General features: G+C 38.3%; 1 protein-coding gene across 4 annotated transcripts in view; it reads left to right on the top strand.

The window, feature by feature from the left end:
- Positions 1-16,502, top strand: part of RNF130 (ring finger protein 130) — a 132,635-nt gene that overhangs the window by 26,361 nt on the left and 89,772 nt on the right. For all 4 annotated transcript variants that reach the window (XM_080673104.1, XM_080673107.1, XM_080673106.1 and 1 more), the window contains exon 2: positions 3,929-4,123. In XM_080673104.1, coding sequence (XP_080529230.1) covers positions 3,929-4,123 — 195 coding nt within the window. The remainder of the gene's footprint in view (positions 1-3,928; positions 4,124-16,502) is intronic.

The following is a 16,502-nucleotide window of genomic DNA, read 5'->3' as shown; positions in this document are numbered from 1 at the left end:
AAAACTTTCCCTACCTGGTAAAAGAAATAGACTTACAAGTTCAGGAAGCTCACAGAACCCCATACAAGAGGAATCCAAAGAGGACCACACCAAGACACATCATAATTAAAATGCCAAGGGCAAAAGACAAAGAGAGAATCTTGAAAGCAGCAAGAGAAAAACGGTTAGTTACCTACAAGGGAGCACCCATACGACTGTCAGCTGATTTCTCGGCAGAAACTATGCAGGCCAGAAGGGAGTGGCAAGAAGTATTCAAAGTGATGAACAGCAAGAACCTACAACCAAGATTACTCTACCCAGCAAAGCTATCATTCAGAGTTGAAGGCCAGATAAAGAGCTTCACAGACAAGAAAAAGCTAAAGGAGTTCATCACCACCAAACCAGGATTATATGAAATGCTGAAGGGTATTCTTTAAGAAGAGGAAGAAGAAAAAAAAGGTAAAGATAAAAATTATGAACAACAAAATGACATCAAATACATACCTACCAACAAGTGAATCTGAAAATCAAGTGAATAAAAAATCTGAAGAACAGAATGGACTGGTGAATATAATAGAATCAGGGACATAGAAAGGGAGTGGACTGACAATTCTCAGGGGGAAGGGGGTGTGAGGGGTGCGGGAAGAGACTGGACAAAAATCTTACACCTATGGATGAAGACAGTGGTGGGGGGTAAGGGCATGGGGTGGGGTGGGGAATCAGGTGGAGGGGAGCTATGGGGGAAAAAAGAAAGAGGAACACCTGTAATAATCTGAACAATAAAGATATATTTTTTAAAAAAGCAGAAAAAAATAAAAATAAATAAATAAATTGCTTCAAGTACAAATAACTGGTATTAAATTTTGAAGTAGTGCCACTTGATCACCAGCCATAGTCATCATTCCTCTTGTGAAATTGTGAGGTTTTTAGCTGTTAACATTTTTATTGTTCAAGTTATTTTTTAATTACTGGAAGGAATAAATGGATAAAAATAAGCATACTATAGTATTAAGTGATTATAAAAACACCTTATTTTCTTCTTCTGATAAATGAAAACGGCTTCTTTGAACAGGAACTTGCACATCTTATTCTTGTTTATCATTGCATATTCTGTTCTTACCGATACAGATGTCTTCAGAGACCTTTACACATAGTGGTTTGGGGGAACAGGGACATTCTTTTTGCTCATACAGTCTGTTGTTGGAATTTGTTTGGATTGTGCAGTTCATAGAATCTGTTCTTAGTGAATGGAGATTCCTTCAAGAGGTAGATTGCGCTCTGTGTTTGCACCCCTTGCTGTCTCTTTTAGTCTTAGACGTTGTGGCCATTACTGAAAGGCTGTCCTTCTAAGTGGACAGTAACATTGTCAGAGCAACAGGGAGAAAGGATGAGACTAGGGAGCTGTTGGGAGAGGGGACACAGGGACGTGCTGCCTAGCTCTGCATGGGTTTCATGAACGTCAGCATAGAGTCCCTGTGGGTCACCAGACTGGGTCACTAGCACAAGATAGGCTGGCACGCATAAAACTAACGGAAGGGAATGTATTGGAATCACCCAAGAGTAGAGGAATTGTTAAAGACTTTTTCACATATACCTAACTCGTGTGAGGTAAGAATTTAACCTCAATTTTACAAATAAGTAAAAATGGAAGATTAGAGCATTTGGACCCCCAGGTCTTGCTGGTCCCCAACTGTGTTGTTTCCTCTTTACCACATAGTGACAATAGGAAATCACAGGGAGGTCAGGAAAATCACAGAAAAAACGAATGTTTCACCGAAGACAAGTGTACAGATCTCTTTCTATATTCTTTTTTTTTTTTAATGTTTTTACTGCTTTTTTTTTTTTTTTTTTTTTTTAGAGAGAGAGAGAAAGAAGAAGGGAGAGGGAGAGAAACATTGATATAAGAGAGAAACATCCATCAGTTGCCTCCCACATGCACCCCAACCAGGGATCGAACCCACAACCTGGGTATGTGCCCTGACTGGGAATCGAATGGTGACCTTTTGGTGCACGGGTCAATGCTCAACCAACTGAGCCACACTGTCCAGGGCTCTTTAGATATTCTTGATTCTGAATTTTCTTCAAGGTTTGTGCAGCAGTGTATTTTGAATAATCACAAATGAAGCACTTAAAACAAGTTCTTTGCACCTACTTGGATATAGTATTGGAAATTTTCCCAAGACACTGAGGTTATCCTAGCACAGTGGTTGGCAAACCGCGGCTCTCGAGCCACACGCGGCTCTTTGGCCCTTTGAGTGTGGCTCTTCAACAAAATACCACAGCCTGGGCGAGTCTATTTTGAAGAAGTGGTGTTAGAAGAAGTTTAAGTTTAAAATATTTGGCTCTCAAAAGAAATTTCAATCGTTGTACTGTTGATATTTGGCTCTGTTGACTAATGAGTTTGCTGACCACTGTCCTAGCACATCACCTAAATGCTTATATTTTAAAATAGCAGAGTAATCAGTGAAACAGACAGATATCACTGAAAGTAAAGTGTTTCACAATTTCAGAGTTTCACAATGCCTTGACTGTGTCTTGCAATAGTTGACAACTAAAGTTTAATTTGATTAAGAAAGAACTAAACTGTGTAAGGGAAAGGGTGAATCATAGTTGTAGACAGTATTAGTCATGACAAACTATGGAATCATTGATCTCCTACTTATTGTATATTAAGAGATCTCTGGTAGCAAATATGTTTTCATCGTTGTCCCTCCCCATGATAATAAGAGAATTTGGGGAAAGATATTTAAGTGGAAATGGTAGATGTAACATTTCTCTGTAGTTAGTGGTGTCTCTACAATTTAGTTTCTTTAAGTAATGTAAACATTTCATTTCTTTTTTTTTTTTTTTTTAAATATATTTTATTGATATTTCACAGGGAGGAAGGGAGAGGGATAGAGAGCTAGAAACATCGATGAGAGAGAAACATCGATCAGCTGCCTCCTGCACACCTCCTACTGGGGATGTGCCCGCAACCAAGGTACATGCCCTTGACCGGAATCGAACCTGGGACCCCTCAGTCCGCAGGCTGACGCTCTGTCCACTGAGCCAAACCGGTTTTGGCTACATTTCATTTCTTTTAATAAACAGTGTGCTTTCAGGGAAAGCAAACATTTCCCCACTGGTGGTGTCGTTTTTCACACTTTATTTTTTATTAATACTTATTTAATGTTCTTATTACTTATTTGCTTCCAGTGTTACTCTTGTGCTGTACCCCCTCCTCCCCAGCCTGCACAGTGCTGGCAGTGACTCACTCAGGAGGAAGAGGGCCCGCTGTCCTCTGGCCCTGCGGACCCGCAGCCTCCAAGCTTACCTTTGGTGGCTTCTTCCCCCCTCTGCACTGCCCCCCTTTCATTTTAACCTATTATAAATGCACGGATGAGGAATGGGAAGAACAGCCAGGCACAGCGTCTCAAGATTTACAAAGGGCGTCAGAGCCATGAAATTTGTTAAAGCATGCTTGAATTTCTTTTTTTCTTTTTTTTAAGCATGTTTGAATTTCAACAAGACCACTTGATAACTGAACAAAAGATTAGTTTGCCTTCCTTACTTACCCCAAGCAAAATCAGTCTCCTCGTGGAGGCGGTGAGAGGTGGGGAGTGGAGAGATGAGTAAATGCAAATGAATGAGCAAAATCAGGGGTAGCTCATTCTCCTGGGTTTTTCTGTTTGCCTTTTCTTCCTCCTCTCTTCACCACCCTACACTGGGTATTACAGTCTTTTTTATTCTTGTCAATCTATAAACAGAATTTTTCACTTTTAATTTGGGTTGCAGGAGCATCTTTCTCCCTGTACAGACAAGGATTTAGATTCAGGGTAATGTCCTTTCTGGATGTATTCCTAGCTCTGCTGTCAGTGAGCCGCTTAACGTTCTTCAGAGAAAGAGTTGATTGATTTTATTTATCTTTACTTGAGGAAAAAAATTAATGTGTTTTTCCTTTTCCCTTTAGTTGCTGATCATCTGGGCTGTGATCCTCAAACCCGATTCTTTGTCCCTCCCAATATCAAGCAGTGGATTGCCTTGCTGCAGAGGGGAAATTGCACATTTAAAGAGAAAATATCACGGGCTGCTTTCCACAATGCAGTTGCTGTAGTTATCTACAATAATAAGTCCAAAGAGGAGCCAGTCACCATGACTCATCCAGGTAAACAAGCAAAGGAGGTTGTAGATTTATTTTTCCTCCTAGAAATCATTGCCTTATAAGTAGGCATTCTCTGCTGAAACCATATCGTTTTCAACATAATTCTATGATTATATTTATTTTTGATGTTATCATTTGTCTTGTCCTCTTAGCTCAATTTTTTTTCTTAAATAATGGCCATAAGAACCTATAAAACTTGTACTTACTAAGAAACTGGCTGTCATGGAATCATTAGTCATTTTACATTTCTACATTTCGCTTGGAAGCTTTGAAAAATAGCTTATTAGATTTGGAATCATTCATCCAGGTATCTCATGGATTCTCAAGGCTTACCTCTTTGAGAAGATGCTTTTATCTTGTCAGAATCAATTTTGAAACTGACTTAGGTAAAGCATAATTACAGTTGGAACAATATTATTAATTTCTTGCAGAAACATTTAGGGTATTTCTAATGTAACTGTTTTAATAACAATAGTTTTAATTTATTGCCAGGCACTATAATATGAGCTTTTTTTGTTTTTAAATAGACTTTATTTTTAGAGCAATTTTAACAATAGGAAAAGGATTTATATTATAATTAGATACATAGAAAATTAGAATAATGTGGGAAAGTAAATTGGTACAATACTTTGGAGAGAAAGTTGGCACTATCTGATATTTAAAGAACTCAGACATTGTAGTTCTAGATACATACTCTAGAGTACTTTTCAAATTTTAATATGCTATCAATCACCTGGGAATCTCATTAAAATGCAAATTCTGGTTCAGTAGATCTGAGGGACAGCACGAGGTTCTGTATTTTTTATGTTTCCAGGTGATGCTAGCTAATGCCACTCTGGTCCCCAGATCTTGCTTTGAGAAACAAGGAAGTAAAGACAGGAAACATTGGTTTTAATCCCAGATTTTCCACCACCTTCCTCTAGGACATAGGCCAATGCCTCCTGAGCGGGAAGGCCTCTTGTGACTCTAAATCTAATTCTGTGTCAGGCCATGAGTCTCTGTTGTGGAGGTCAGCAGCAGGAAATCTTTATGTGCTGAGAATCACTTACTTTCCTGGCTCATGAATGTGTCCCAGCTGCTCTTGCCCTTCTCCTGTAGGACAGCACTGTTCACGTGAGGGTTAAGGACCCTTGCCTCAGAGCCACCACGCACAGCCCTTGAGGAGTGGACCCAGAGATCCCTGTTTAGCCCTCCCTTGCTCACATGTCAGTTGTCTCCCCTTCATTTGAGTAAAGAAAGCTTTGTGCTATGCATTCTAAGATGAACTGGTGAGTTGGGGGAAAAAGATGCCTGGGTCACACCCTCAGTGAGTTTACCACCCAAGGCCCCAGCAGGCTTCAGAGGGCCTTTTTCTGTGCCTCTTTGACAGTATTTTCCTTTTCCTTTCATGTCATCATTATTTGTATACTTGATAGAGTATGGAAAGTATTGCAAGTTTCTTTGAAGTTTGTGTCTTACTTTCTATTCTGTGCAGTAGTCAGCAGCATACCTGGAACAAAATAAGAGTGCTGCACAGAAATGATTTGATGAAGGCATGCAGTTTTGTTAAGTTTTCTTTGAGTTGAAGATACATGTGATAACTAACTTTCAAATTACACATTGTTAAGTATAAGTATTTTGTTTTCTTGCCTTGTGGATGTTTCAAGAGGTTGCTCAAGTTTGTTCTCATCAATGCCCTTCATTTGGTACTTGAAGGACATTTCCCAATGCATGCTGTGACATCATTGACAGGAAGGACACTCAATTTGTGGTTTTATTTGTTAAGCAGAATGAGTTAGTGCAGTGGTCGGTAAACTCATTAGTCAACAGAGCCAAATATCAACAGTACAACGATTGAAATTTCTTTTGAGAGCCAAATTTTTTAAACTTAAACTTCTTCTAACGCCACTTCTTCAAAATAGACTCGCCCAGGCCATGGTATTTTGTGGAAGAACCACACTCAAGGGGCCAAAGAGCCGCATGTGGCTCGCGAGCCGCAGTTTGCCGACCACTGAGTTAGTGGATATGCCGTAGTATAAAGGGGAAGTTACAGGCTCTTGGATAGTTTAAAATAATGCACATTTGGGGAAAGTTAAGGATTTATTTTCCTGGTTTTAAAAAGTATATATAGATTTTACTGTTATTTAACAGTCTTATATTTGTCAAATTATTGTCAAATTGAAAATCTCTTATAGTTTTATTTGTATCTCTCTAAGAATTTATAGATATTCTTTTCATTGTTTAAAGAAAAGTGAAGTAATTTAGATAAACATGTAGCCAAATAATGATGTTGCTTTTCTATCTTTTTCAATCAGCAGTATCAAATGCTTTTTATTGTTTCTTCAGCTGGTTGAACAGAATTAGTTGAGTGCCTCTTCACCTTTTTTCTTTTCTTTCTTTTTTTAATATATTTTATTGATTTTTTACAGAGAGGAAGGGAGAGGGATAGAGAGTTAGAAACGTCGATGAGAGAGAAACATCGATCAGCTGCCTCCTGCACACCCCCTACTGGGTATGTGCACGCAACCAAAGTACATGCCCTTGTCCGGTATCGAACCTGGGACCCTTGAGTCCGCAAGCCGACGCTCTATCCACTGAGCCAAACCAGCTAGGCTCACCTTTTTTCTATCTTATTCTCTTAAATGTATTATCTAGTAGTGACTAGAAAATGTAGAATATTCACTAAGTGAATATAAAAATCACACTTTATGAAAACACCTTTAATATCAATAATTTGGGCTACTTAATATAAATCTGTTACCTTTATTCTAAAAGCCCATCGAGAAAATGAGTAACATAGTCATACTATTGTTTTAGTCTTTAAAGTTTTTAGGTTCTAATTGAATGTGGATTTAGTTACCTCAGTAAAGGTGGAGCCTGAAGTTTAAATGTACTGCTGTGGCAGGAAGTAAGAGTTTAAATTTTATGTATTCTTTTTTGCCTTAGTTTACAAATATTTCTACTTTATCTTCTATGTCAGGCGACCCTGCTAGCGGTTCTCAACCTGTGGGTCGTGACCCACAGGTTGAGAATCGCTGCTGTAGAGCCTAAGACCATCGGAAAACACAGATATTTACATTACGATTCATAACAGTAGCAAAATTACAGTTATGAAGTAGCAACGAAAATAATTTTATGGTTGGGGGTCACCACAACATGAGGAACTGTATTAAAGGGTCCCGGCATTAGAAAGGTTGAGAACCACTGTTCCATGTGATCCATATATTTTTTAAAAATTCATAGTTATTCCCCAAGTTATCTAAAACTGAATCACTTAGGTAGTTGCTTTTAAAAAATAAAAATAGCTTTTAAAAAATAACTGCAAGTTTCTTTAAAGTTTGTGTCTTACTTTCTATTCTGTGCAGTAATCAGCAGCATACCTGAAACAAAATAAGAGTCCTGCACAGAAATGATTTCATGAAGACATGATGGTTTTGTTTTAACACTTTTGCATAAGCTCCGGATTTTTCTTTTATGTCTCTAAATCTTAGGTGGATGTAGAGAACCCCTACCTCTGTCAGATACTTGAGATGATTTTTCTACAAGCCTTCCTTCTGACTTAGAGATTGCAGGCTCCATGCAGTCCTGAGCAGGTTGTTGGAACTCATCGCTTGATTTGCCTTTTTATCTTTCGTGCTACCCTTTCCTCTCCTGCAGCAGAAGAGGAGGGAGCTGCAGTGATATAAAGGGTCTGGGTTAAGAATACTGACTGAGAAGTCAACCCCATAGGGTACAGGTTGGAAGATATTTTTCACTTGATAGCTGTTCACATGATGATGACCCTGGACTGAATGCTGCACACTCAGCATTGGTGCCACTGGCTGCATGTGTTAGAGGTCTGGTGGGGCTCCCTTACCCCTTGATTGATGCCTTAGAGTGCCCCACAATTCAGGTTTTTCTTGAAGGGGGTGCAGATAAAGAGGTATTTGGGGCAGGATAATTCTTTGCTCTGCATGAAGTTTGCATTATAGAATGGTTAGCCTCCCAAGGCCCATGCCTAAGACCAGTGGCCTCCCTCCATGTTTGTTGCAGTGTAAAACCCTCCCCATAGATCTCAGGCTTATAGATTCTAAAACATAAATAACAGATTTGAAGGCTTTTAGAGTTCTGGTGCTTGGTATGAAAGTTAATGTAGGCAGCTTTCCTCTCAGTGTACTGGTAAATCTTCTCTGAGTGGAATACCTAACTCTGTACTTAACCTTTTTTCTCCACCCATTTAAAATTATTTTATCAAAAACTTGTAAGAAAACCTAAAAATATCTTTAACTTGAAAATGACACAGAACTAGGTGGACCTTGGAAAACATATAACACAAAGAAAGTATTTATTAAGTCCACCTACACATGGTTTGTGCAGGCCTGGCTTAAGTAGTAGTTCAAGTGGAAGACCCCTAGCAGCCTTCATTCACATAAGGTGAGTGTACACTAACATCTGCCACGCCACCAAAAACATACATTGAGTGACCAGATTATTATGATCTCTGAATGCATAAAGATCTTGCCACTCAGTGTGTGTGTGTGTATATATATCTTTTATACACACACACACACACACATATACATATACATATACATATACATATACATATACATATACATATACATACATACATATATATATACACACACACATACATATACATATACATACATACATATATACACACACACACACACACACACACACATATATATTAGAGGCCCGGTACATGAATTAGTGTATGGGTGGGGTCCGGCCAGCCTAGCCAGGGGGAGGGGACATGGGCGGTTGGCTGGCCTGCCTGCTGGTTGAATTCCTGGTCGAGGGGAAATTTGCATATTAGCCTTTTATTATATAGGATATACACTGAGTGGCCAGATTATTATGTGTTCAGAGATCATAATAATCTGGCCACTCAGTGTATATTGAAAGCTTGAGCTCTAGCCAGTGGCTCCATTAGAGTGTCGTCTCTGTACATCTAAAGGTTGCAGGTTCGATCCCTGGTCAGGACACATAGGAGAGGCAACTAATTGATGTTTCTCTCTCATATCAATGTTTCTCTCTCTCCCCTTTCCTCTCTCTGTAAAAATCAATGAAAATATATCTTCAGGTGAGAATTAAATATATACATAGCTTGAGCTGTATCCCCATGAATATAATATTCAGTGAGATGTCGGTCTCATTTTTTATTATTAGAAGTATTGTATTCATTTTACCATTTTATTTTTAATAAAGACATTGATAAACTGATGCCCAAAAAAGAACAGGATAGAAAAAGTCTGTAAACAGTGTTTTATCAAAAACAGGTTGGAATTTGAGCATCAAATGAATAATGATAGTAATTATTTCAGCCCATTAAATAAAACAGGAACCATGAGTTTATACTGATCTCAAAAATAAGAGTAAGTTGAAAGTTTAATTTATATGATCTCACAGAGTACTCAATAATTACAAAGGGAAAAAGAGTAATTTCACAGTGGAAATGCCTGGAGAATGGCACTTTTACCAAATGATCAAAGTAAACTTGAGCAAGAAGGGATATATCAAAATGTGCCACCCGGTAGCATACACGGAAAAGAGCACAGCATCACTTCTGTTCTGTGTACCAGAGGTGTGTGACCTAGTCTGGCCACAAGGAAACATCAGATAAATCTAGAGTGGAGGGACTTTCTACAAAACAACTGGGCTGTAATCTTCAAAAGTGTCAAGGACGTGAACATCAAGGAAACTCTGGGAGACTTCCAGACTGACAGAGACTAATGAGATGTGATGACTAAATGCAATGTGAGGCTCTGTCTGGACTGCTATACAAGCATTATTGGGAAGTTGGGAAAACTTGAAGGATCTCTCACATTAGATAGCAGTAATGTGTCAGTGTTAATTTCTTGATTTTTTTTTGGTGGTTATACTCGTTTACAACATTTTTGTTTGTAGAATACACAATAAATAGGGGGTGATGAGGCATCACACCAGTAACTTTTCAATGGCTTTAGGAAAAGAGGTATTAATATAGTTCCAAGATTTTTGTAAGTATTAAGAGTCTTTAACAATATTTTTTAAATGAATAATTTGGGACTCTAGGAATAGTTAATATGGAGAAAAGACTGAGGTGAGTTCAGGGAAGATGTGTTTGACTATCTGAACAACTGTTGTGTGGAAGAGGGATTTTCATTGGTCCTGGGATGTACAGCTTGAAGTTGGGGTATTTCTTATATTTAATGGCATCTTACAGTTTATTGAGAAGATTTTTTTCTTCATTATACAGTAATGATGTATCTTACAGTTGATGGTATTTTACACGATAAATAAGTGAAATACAATTTATCTCTTCATTGGTGCTTCTCCAGAGAAGAGAACCAAGGACCATGAATGGGCATTTAGGAACCAAGATTTCAGTTATAAGATAGCCCTTTCCTTTTTTTAAAATTAAACCTTTATTGTCGAATATATTCCATATTCCCATTTTTCCCCCCTCTATCCTGCCCCCACCCCTCACCCCAGGCCTTCACCACCCTGTTGTCTATGTCACGGGTTATGCATATATGCATACAAGTTCTTTGGTTGATCTCTTCCCACCCACCCACCCTCCCCCACCTTCCCTCTGAGATTACACAGTCTGATCTATGCTTCTATGTCTCTGGATCTATTTTGTTCATCAGCTTATTTTGTTCATTCGATTTCACATATGAGTGAGATCATGTGATACTTGTTTTTCTCTGACTGGCTTATTTCACTTAGCATAATACTCTCTAGGTCCCTCCATGCTGTCTCAAAGGGTAAGAAATCCTTCATTTTTACTGCTCCATAGTATTCCATGGTGTAAATGTACCACAGATTTTTTATTCATTCATCTACTGATGGGCACTTGGGCTATTGCCAGATCTTAGCTATTGTAAATAACACTGCTATGAACATAGGGGTGCATACATTCTTTCTGACTGGTGTTTCAGGCTTCTTAGGATATATTCCTAGAAGTGGGATCACTGGGTCCAATGGCAGTCCCATATTTAATTTTTTGAGGAAACTCCATACTGTTTTCCATAATGGCTTCACCAGTCTGCATTCCCACCAGCAGTGCACTAGGGTTCCCTTTCTCCACATCTTTGCCAGCACTTGTCATTTGTTAATTTGTTGATGATAGCCATTCTGACAGGTGTGAGATGATACCTCATTGTTGTTTAATATGCATCTCTCTGATCATCAGTGACTATGAGCATTTTTCATATGTCTGTTGGCCATCTGTATGTCCACTTTGGAGAGGTGTCTAGGTCCTTTGCCCATTTTTTTGTTAGATTGATTGTCTTCCTTTTGTTAAGTTGTGAGTTCCTTATATATTATGGGTATTAACCCTTTATCAGATGTGTCATTGGTAAATATGATCTCCCATACGGTCGGCTCCCTTTTCGTTTTGTTGATGGTTTCTTTTGCTGTGCAGAAGCCTTTTATTTTGATGTAGTCCCATATTTGTTTATTTTCTCCTTAGTTTCCTTTGCCCTCGGACTGTGGTCGGCAAACTGCGGCTCGCGAGCCACATGTGTCTCTTTGGCCTCTTGAGTGTGGCTCTTCCACAAAATACCACGGCCTGGGCGAGTCTATTTTGAAGAAGTGGCATTAGAAGAAGTTTAAGTTTAAAAAATTTGGCTCTCTATGCATGCATATAAGAGTAACCAACGGATGCAAAACATTGGGGGGTGAGGGCATGTATGGGAGTGGGGTGGGGGGGGGGCAATGGTAAGATATGTACACATATAATACCTTAATAAAAATTTGAAAAAAAAAAATTTGGCTCTCAAAAGAAATTTCAATCGTTGTACTGTTGATATTTGGCTCTGTTGACTAATGAGTTTGCCGACCACTGCCCTAGGACAGTGGTCGGCAAACTGCGGCTCACGAGCCACATGCAGCTTGCGAGCCGCGGTTTGCCGCTCTGTTGACTAATGAGTTTGCCGACCACTGCCTTAGGGAAAAACACTTAAAAAACATTTTAATAATGTACTAATGTCTTTAACCTGAAGTCAAAACTTCTGGGTAAGGGTAATGCCTTACGCAGTGGTCGGCAAACTCATTAGTCAACAGAGCGGCAAACCGCGGCTCGTGAGAAGCATGTGGCTCGCGAGCCACAGTTTGCCAACCACTGCCCTAGGAGATATATCTGTAAACATATTCCTATAAGAGATGTCTGAGATTTTGCTGCCTATGTTTCTTCTAGGATTTTTTATGGTCTCACAACTTACATTTAAGTCTTTTATCCATATTGAGTTTATTCTGGTGTATGGTGTAAGTTGGTGGTCTAGTTTGATTTTTTTGCATGTATCTGTCCAATTTTCCCAACACCATTTATTGAAGAGATTGTCTTGACTCCATTGTATGTTCTTGCCTCCTTTGTCAATATTAATTGAGCGTAATGACTTGGGTTAATTTCTGAGGTCTCTGTTCTGTTCCATTGATCTACAGTAGGTCCTCAGGTTATGTCGGAGATCTGTTCCTACAGTGCAATGTGACGCGATCTTCGCCATAAGTTGGAACCCACCTACATAAGCACCTTTGTCACTCACAAGGAGCACATACACAGCAGTAATGAAGTGAAACAGTAAAAAAAAATTTAAAAGAAATATAACAATTCCTGACCTTTACTTGTGGTAAATACAGTAAATAATAAAAACAGTAAAGCACATATGAATATATGTCGAAATGACGAAACTTTTTATTTTAAATAAATAAATGGGAGATGGCAATGTAACCACGAAACGATGTACGTCGAGTCCTACGACATAACCCGAGGACTGCTTGTATATGCCCGTTCTTGTGCCAGTATCAGGCTGTTTTGATTACAGTGGCATCGTAGTATAACTTGGTATCTGGTATTGTGATCCCTCCAACTTTGTTCTTTCTTCTCAAGATTGCTGTAGATATTCAGGGCCTTTTTTCGATTCCATATAAATTTTTGGAGTATTTGTTCTAGACCTGTGAAATATGACGTTGATATTATAATAGGGATTGCATTGAATCTGTAGATTGTTCTAGGTAATATGGACATTTTAATGATGTTAATTCTACCAATCCATGAACACAGTATATTATCTACTTGTTTATATCTTCCTCTTTCTCTTTTTTCAATGTCCTGTAGTTTTCTGAGTACAAGTCTTTTACCTCCTTGGTTAAGTTTATTCCTAAGTGTCTTAATTTTTTTGTTGTTGCAGTGGTAAATGGGATTGTTTGTTTAGTTTCTCTTTCTGAGAATTCATTATTGGTGTATAAAAATGCCATCAATTTTTGAGTATTAACTTTGTACCCTACTACATTGCCGAATTAAATCTAGTAGTATTTTTGGTGGAGTCTTTAGGGTTTTCTATGTACAATATCATGCCACCTGCACATAATTACAGCTTTACTTCCTCCTTTTCAGTTTAGATGCCTTTTATTTCTTCTTCTCTGATTGCTATGGCTAGGACTTCTGGTACTATGTTGAATAAGAGTGGTGAAAGCAGACATCCCTGTCTTGTTACTATTCTTAGGGGAAATGGTTTTAGTTTTTGCCCATTGAGTATGATGTTGGCTGTAGGTTTGTCAGATATGGCCTTTATTATATTGAGATATGTTTCCTCTATTCCCACTTTGCTGAGAGTTTTTATCAAAAATGGGTGTTGCATTTTGTTGAATGCTTTTTCTGTGTCTATTGATAGGATTATGTGATTTTTGTCTTTCAGTTTGTATTTGTGATGCATCACGTTTATTGATTTGCGAATATTGTACCAGCCTTGCAACCCTGGTATAAATCCCTCTTGGTCATGGTGTATGATCTTTTTAATATATTGCTGGATCTGATTTGCTAATATTTTGTTAGCAAGAAGATTTTAGCATCTATGTTCATCAGGGATGTAATTTTCTTTCTTTGTAGTGTCTTCATCTGGTTTTGCAATTAGGATAATGCTGGCCTCATAAAAAGAGGTTGGAAGTATTTCTTCCTCTTAGATTTTTTTGTAATAGTTTGAGGAGGATAGTTGTTAGTTCTTCTTTGAATGTTTGTTAAAACTCCTCTGTGAAGCTGTCTGGACCAGGACTTTTGTTTGCTGGGAGGTTTTTGATGACTGCTTCTATTTCATCAGTTGTTACTGGCCTATTCAGGTTTTCTGGTTCTTCCTGATTCAGTTTTGGGAGATTGTATTTTTCTAGGAATTTGTCTCTTACATCCACATTGTCCAGCTTGTTGGCATATAGTTGTTCATAGTATTTTCTTACAATCCTTTGTATTTCTGCAGTGTCAGTTGTAACATCTCTGCTTTCTATTCTGATTTTATTTATTTGTGTCCTCTCTCTTTGTTTCTTGATAGTCTGGCTAACGTTTCATCAATCTTGTTTACCTTTTCAAAGAACCAGCTCTTGGTTTCATTGATATTTTTTGTATCTTTTTTTTTTAGTCTCTTATGTCTTTTATTTATGCTCTAATCTTTATTATTTTCTTTCTTCTACTTATGGCTTTTCTTGTTGTTTTCTTTCTAATTAAGTTGTAGGGTTAAATAGTTTATTGCTGATATTTCTTGTTTTTTGAGCTATGCCTATAATGCTATGATCTTTCATCTCAGGACTGCTTTTACTGTCTCCCAGAAATTTGGGGTTGTTATGTGTTCATTTTCATTTCTTTCCAGGAAGTTTTTTATTTATTACTTTTTCTTATTGGTAACCCATTCATTGTTTAATAACATGCTATTTAGCCTCCATGTGTTTGAATGTTTTGGGGTGTTTTTACTATAGTTGATTTCTAATTTCATTCCACTGTGATCTGAGAAGATGCTTGATGTGATTTCAATCTTCTTGAACTTGTAGAGACTTGTTTTGTATAGGGTTAAATAGCTTATTATTAATTTTTCTTGGTTTTTTTTGGGGGGGGAGGGGAGGTTTTGAGGTAGGCCTGTAGTGCTATGAACTTCCCTCTCAGGACTGCTTTTGCTGTATTACAGAGATTTGGAGTTGTGTGTTCATTTTCATTTGTTTCCAGGAAGTTTTTTATTTCTTTCTTGATCTTGTTGGTAACCCATTCATTTTTTAATTACATGCTATTTTGCCTCCATGCGTTTGAGTGTTTTTGAGTGTCTTTACTGCAGTTAATTTCATTCCACTGTAATCTGAGAATATGCTTGATATGATTTCAATGTTCTTGAACTTGTAGAGACTTGTTTTGTGTCCTAACATGTGGTCTATCTTTGAGAATGACCCATGTGCACTTGAGAAGAATGTATATTCTGCAGCTTTGAGGTGAAATGTTCTATAAATGTCAATTAAATCCATCTGATCCATTGTGTCCTTTACAGTCACTGTTTCCTTGTTAATTTTTTGTCTTGAAGACCTATCCAGTGAAGTCAGCAGGGTGTTAAAGTCCCCTACTATGACTTTATTGCTGTTGATCTCTCCCTTAAAGTCCTCTAGAAGTTTTTTTATATATTTAGGTGCTCTTATATTGGATGTATATAGATTTACCAGGGTTATATCTGTTGGATCGATTCCTTTAGTGTTATGTAGTGACCTTTGTTGTCTCTAGTGATGGCCTTCATTTTGAAGTCTATTTTGTCAGATATGAGTATTTCTGCCTCAGTTGTTTTATTTTTTCGTTTCCATTTGCATGAAAAATTTTTTTTCCCATCCCTTAATTCTCATCTTATGTGAGTCCTTTGTTCTGAGGTGGATCTCTTGTATACAGTGCATCTGATCCTGATCTGATCCTTGGCTTCCCCTAATCTGCTCTGTATTCCTTCCAATATGTTCTTTATTAGTGCTATGTCATTCTTTATTTCTGACTCGTCTTTTTTCATAGTTGCTATCTTTTGTCATGCTGTTGAGCATCTTTGCCATCATTATTCTGAACTCTATACCTGGTAAATTTCTTATCTCTATTTCGTTTAACTCTTCTTCTGGAGAATTCTCTTGTTCTTTCAAGTGGGGATTGTTTTTTAGTCTCCCCAGTTTGGCTGCCTGTTTGGGTTTGTGTCTATGTATTAGGTAGATCTGCTATGACTCCTAATCTCTAGTGCAGGACAGTGTCAGATGCTGTTTCTGACTGGTCCTGAGTATCCTGTTAGGAGCTATCAGCAATCCACAGCTTATGGCTCCCTCTGCTGGGGCTGGGTGCCTTTGTAAAGAACCAAGATGTGCACCAGGGTCTGCTTTTCCTAGCTCTGGGCCCAGAAGGAGATCAGGCAAAGACTCAAAGCTTCCAGAGACCTGCCTCTGCCTGCAGTCTGATTCTATTCAGGCTTGCTTAGCCTCAGTGTATCAACCACAGTGTGGGTGAGAGGTCTTTCAACAGGGTGGGGCAAGTGCCTTCCCCCCAGGCAAAAACTGCCTGGATAGCAAAGGTCCGTAGAGAAAGATGTCCTTCACAGTGTGAGGGAATGACTCAGCACGGGAAACCGAGGTGGCTGCCCTCCTG

Source organism: Plecotus auritus, assembly GCF_963455305.1.
Source record: "Plecotus auritus genome assembly, chromosome: 6".
Taxonomy (NCBI): Eukaryota; Metazoa; Chordata; class Mammalia; order Chiroptera; family Vespertilionidae; genus Plecotus; species Plecotus auritus.
The sequence above is the reverse complement of the archived record's forward strand: the minus strand, read 5'-3'. Positions and strand labels throughout refer to the sequence as shown.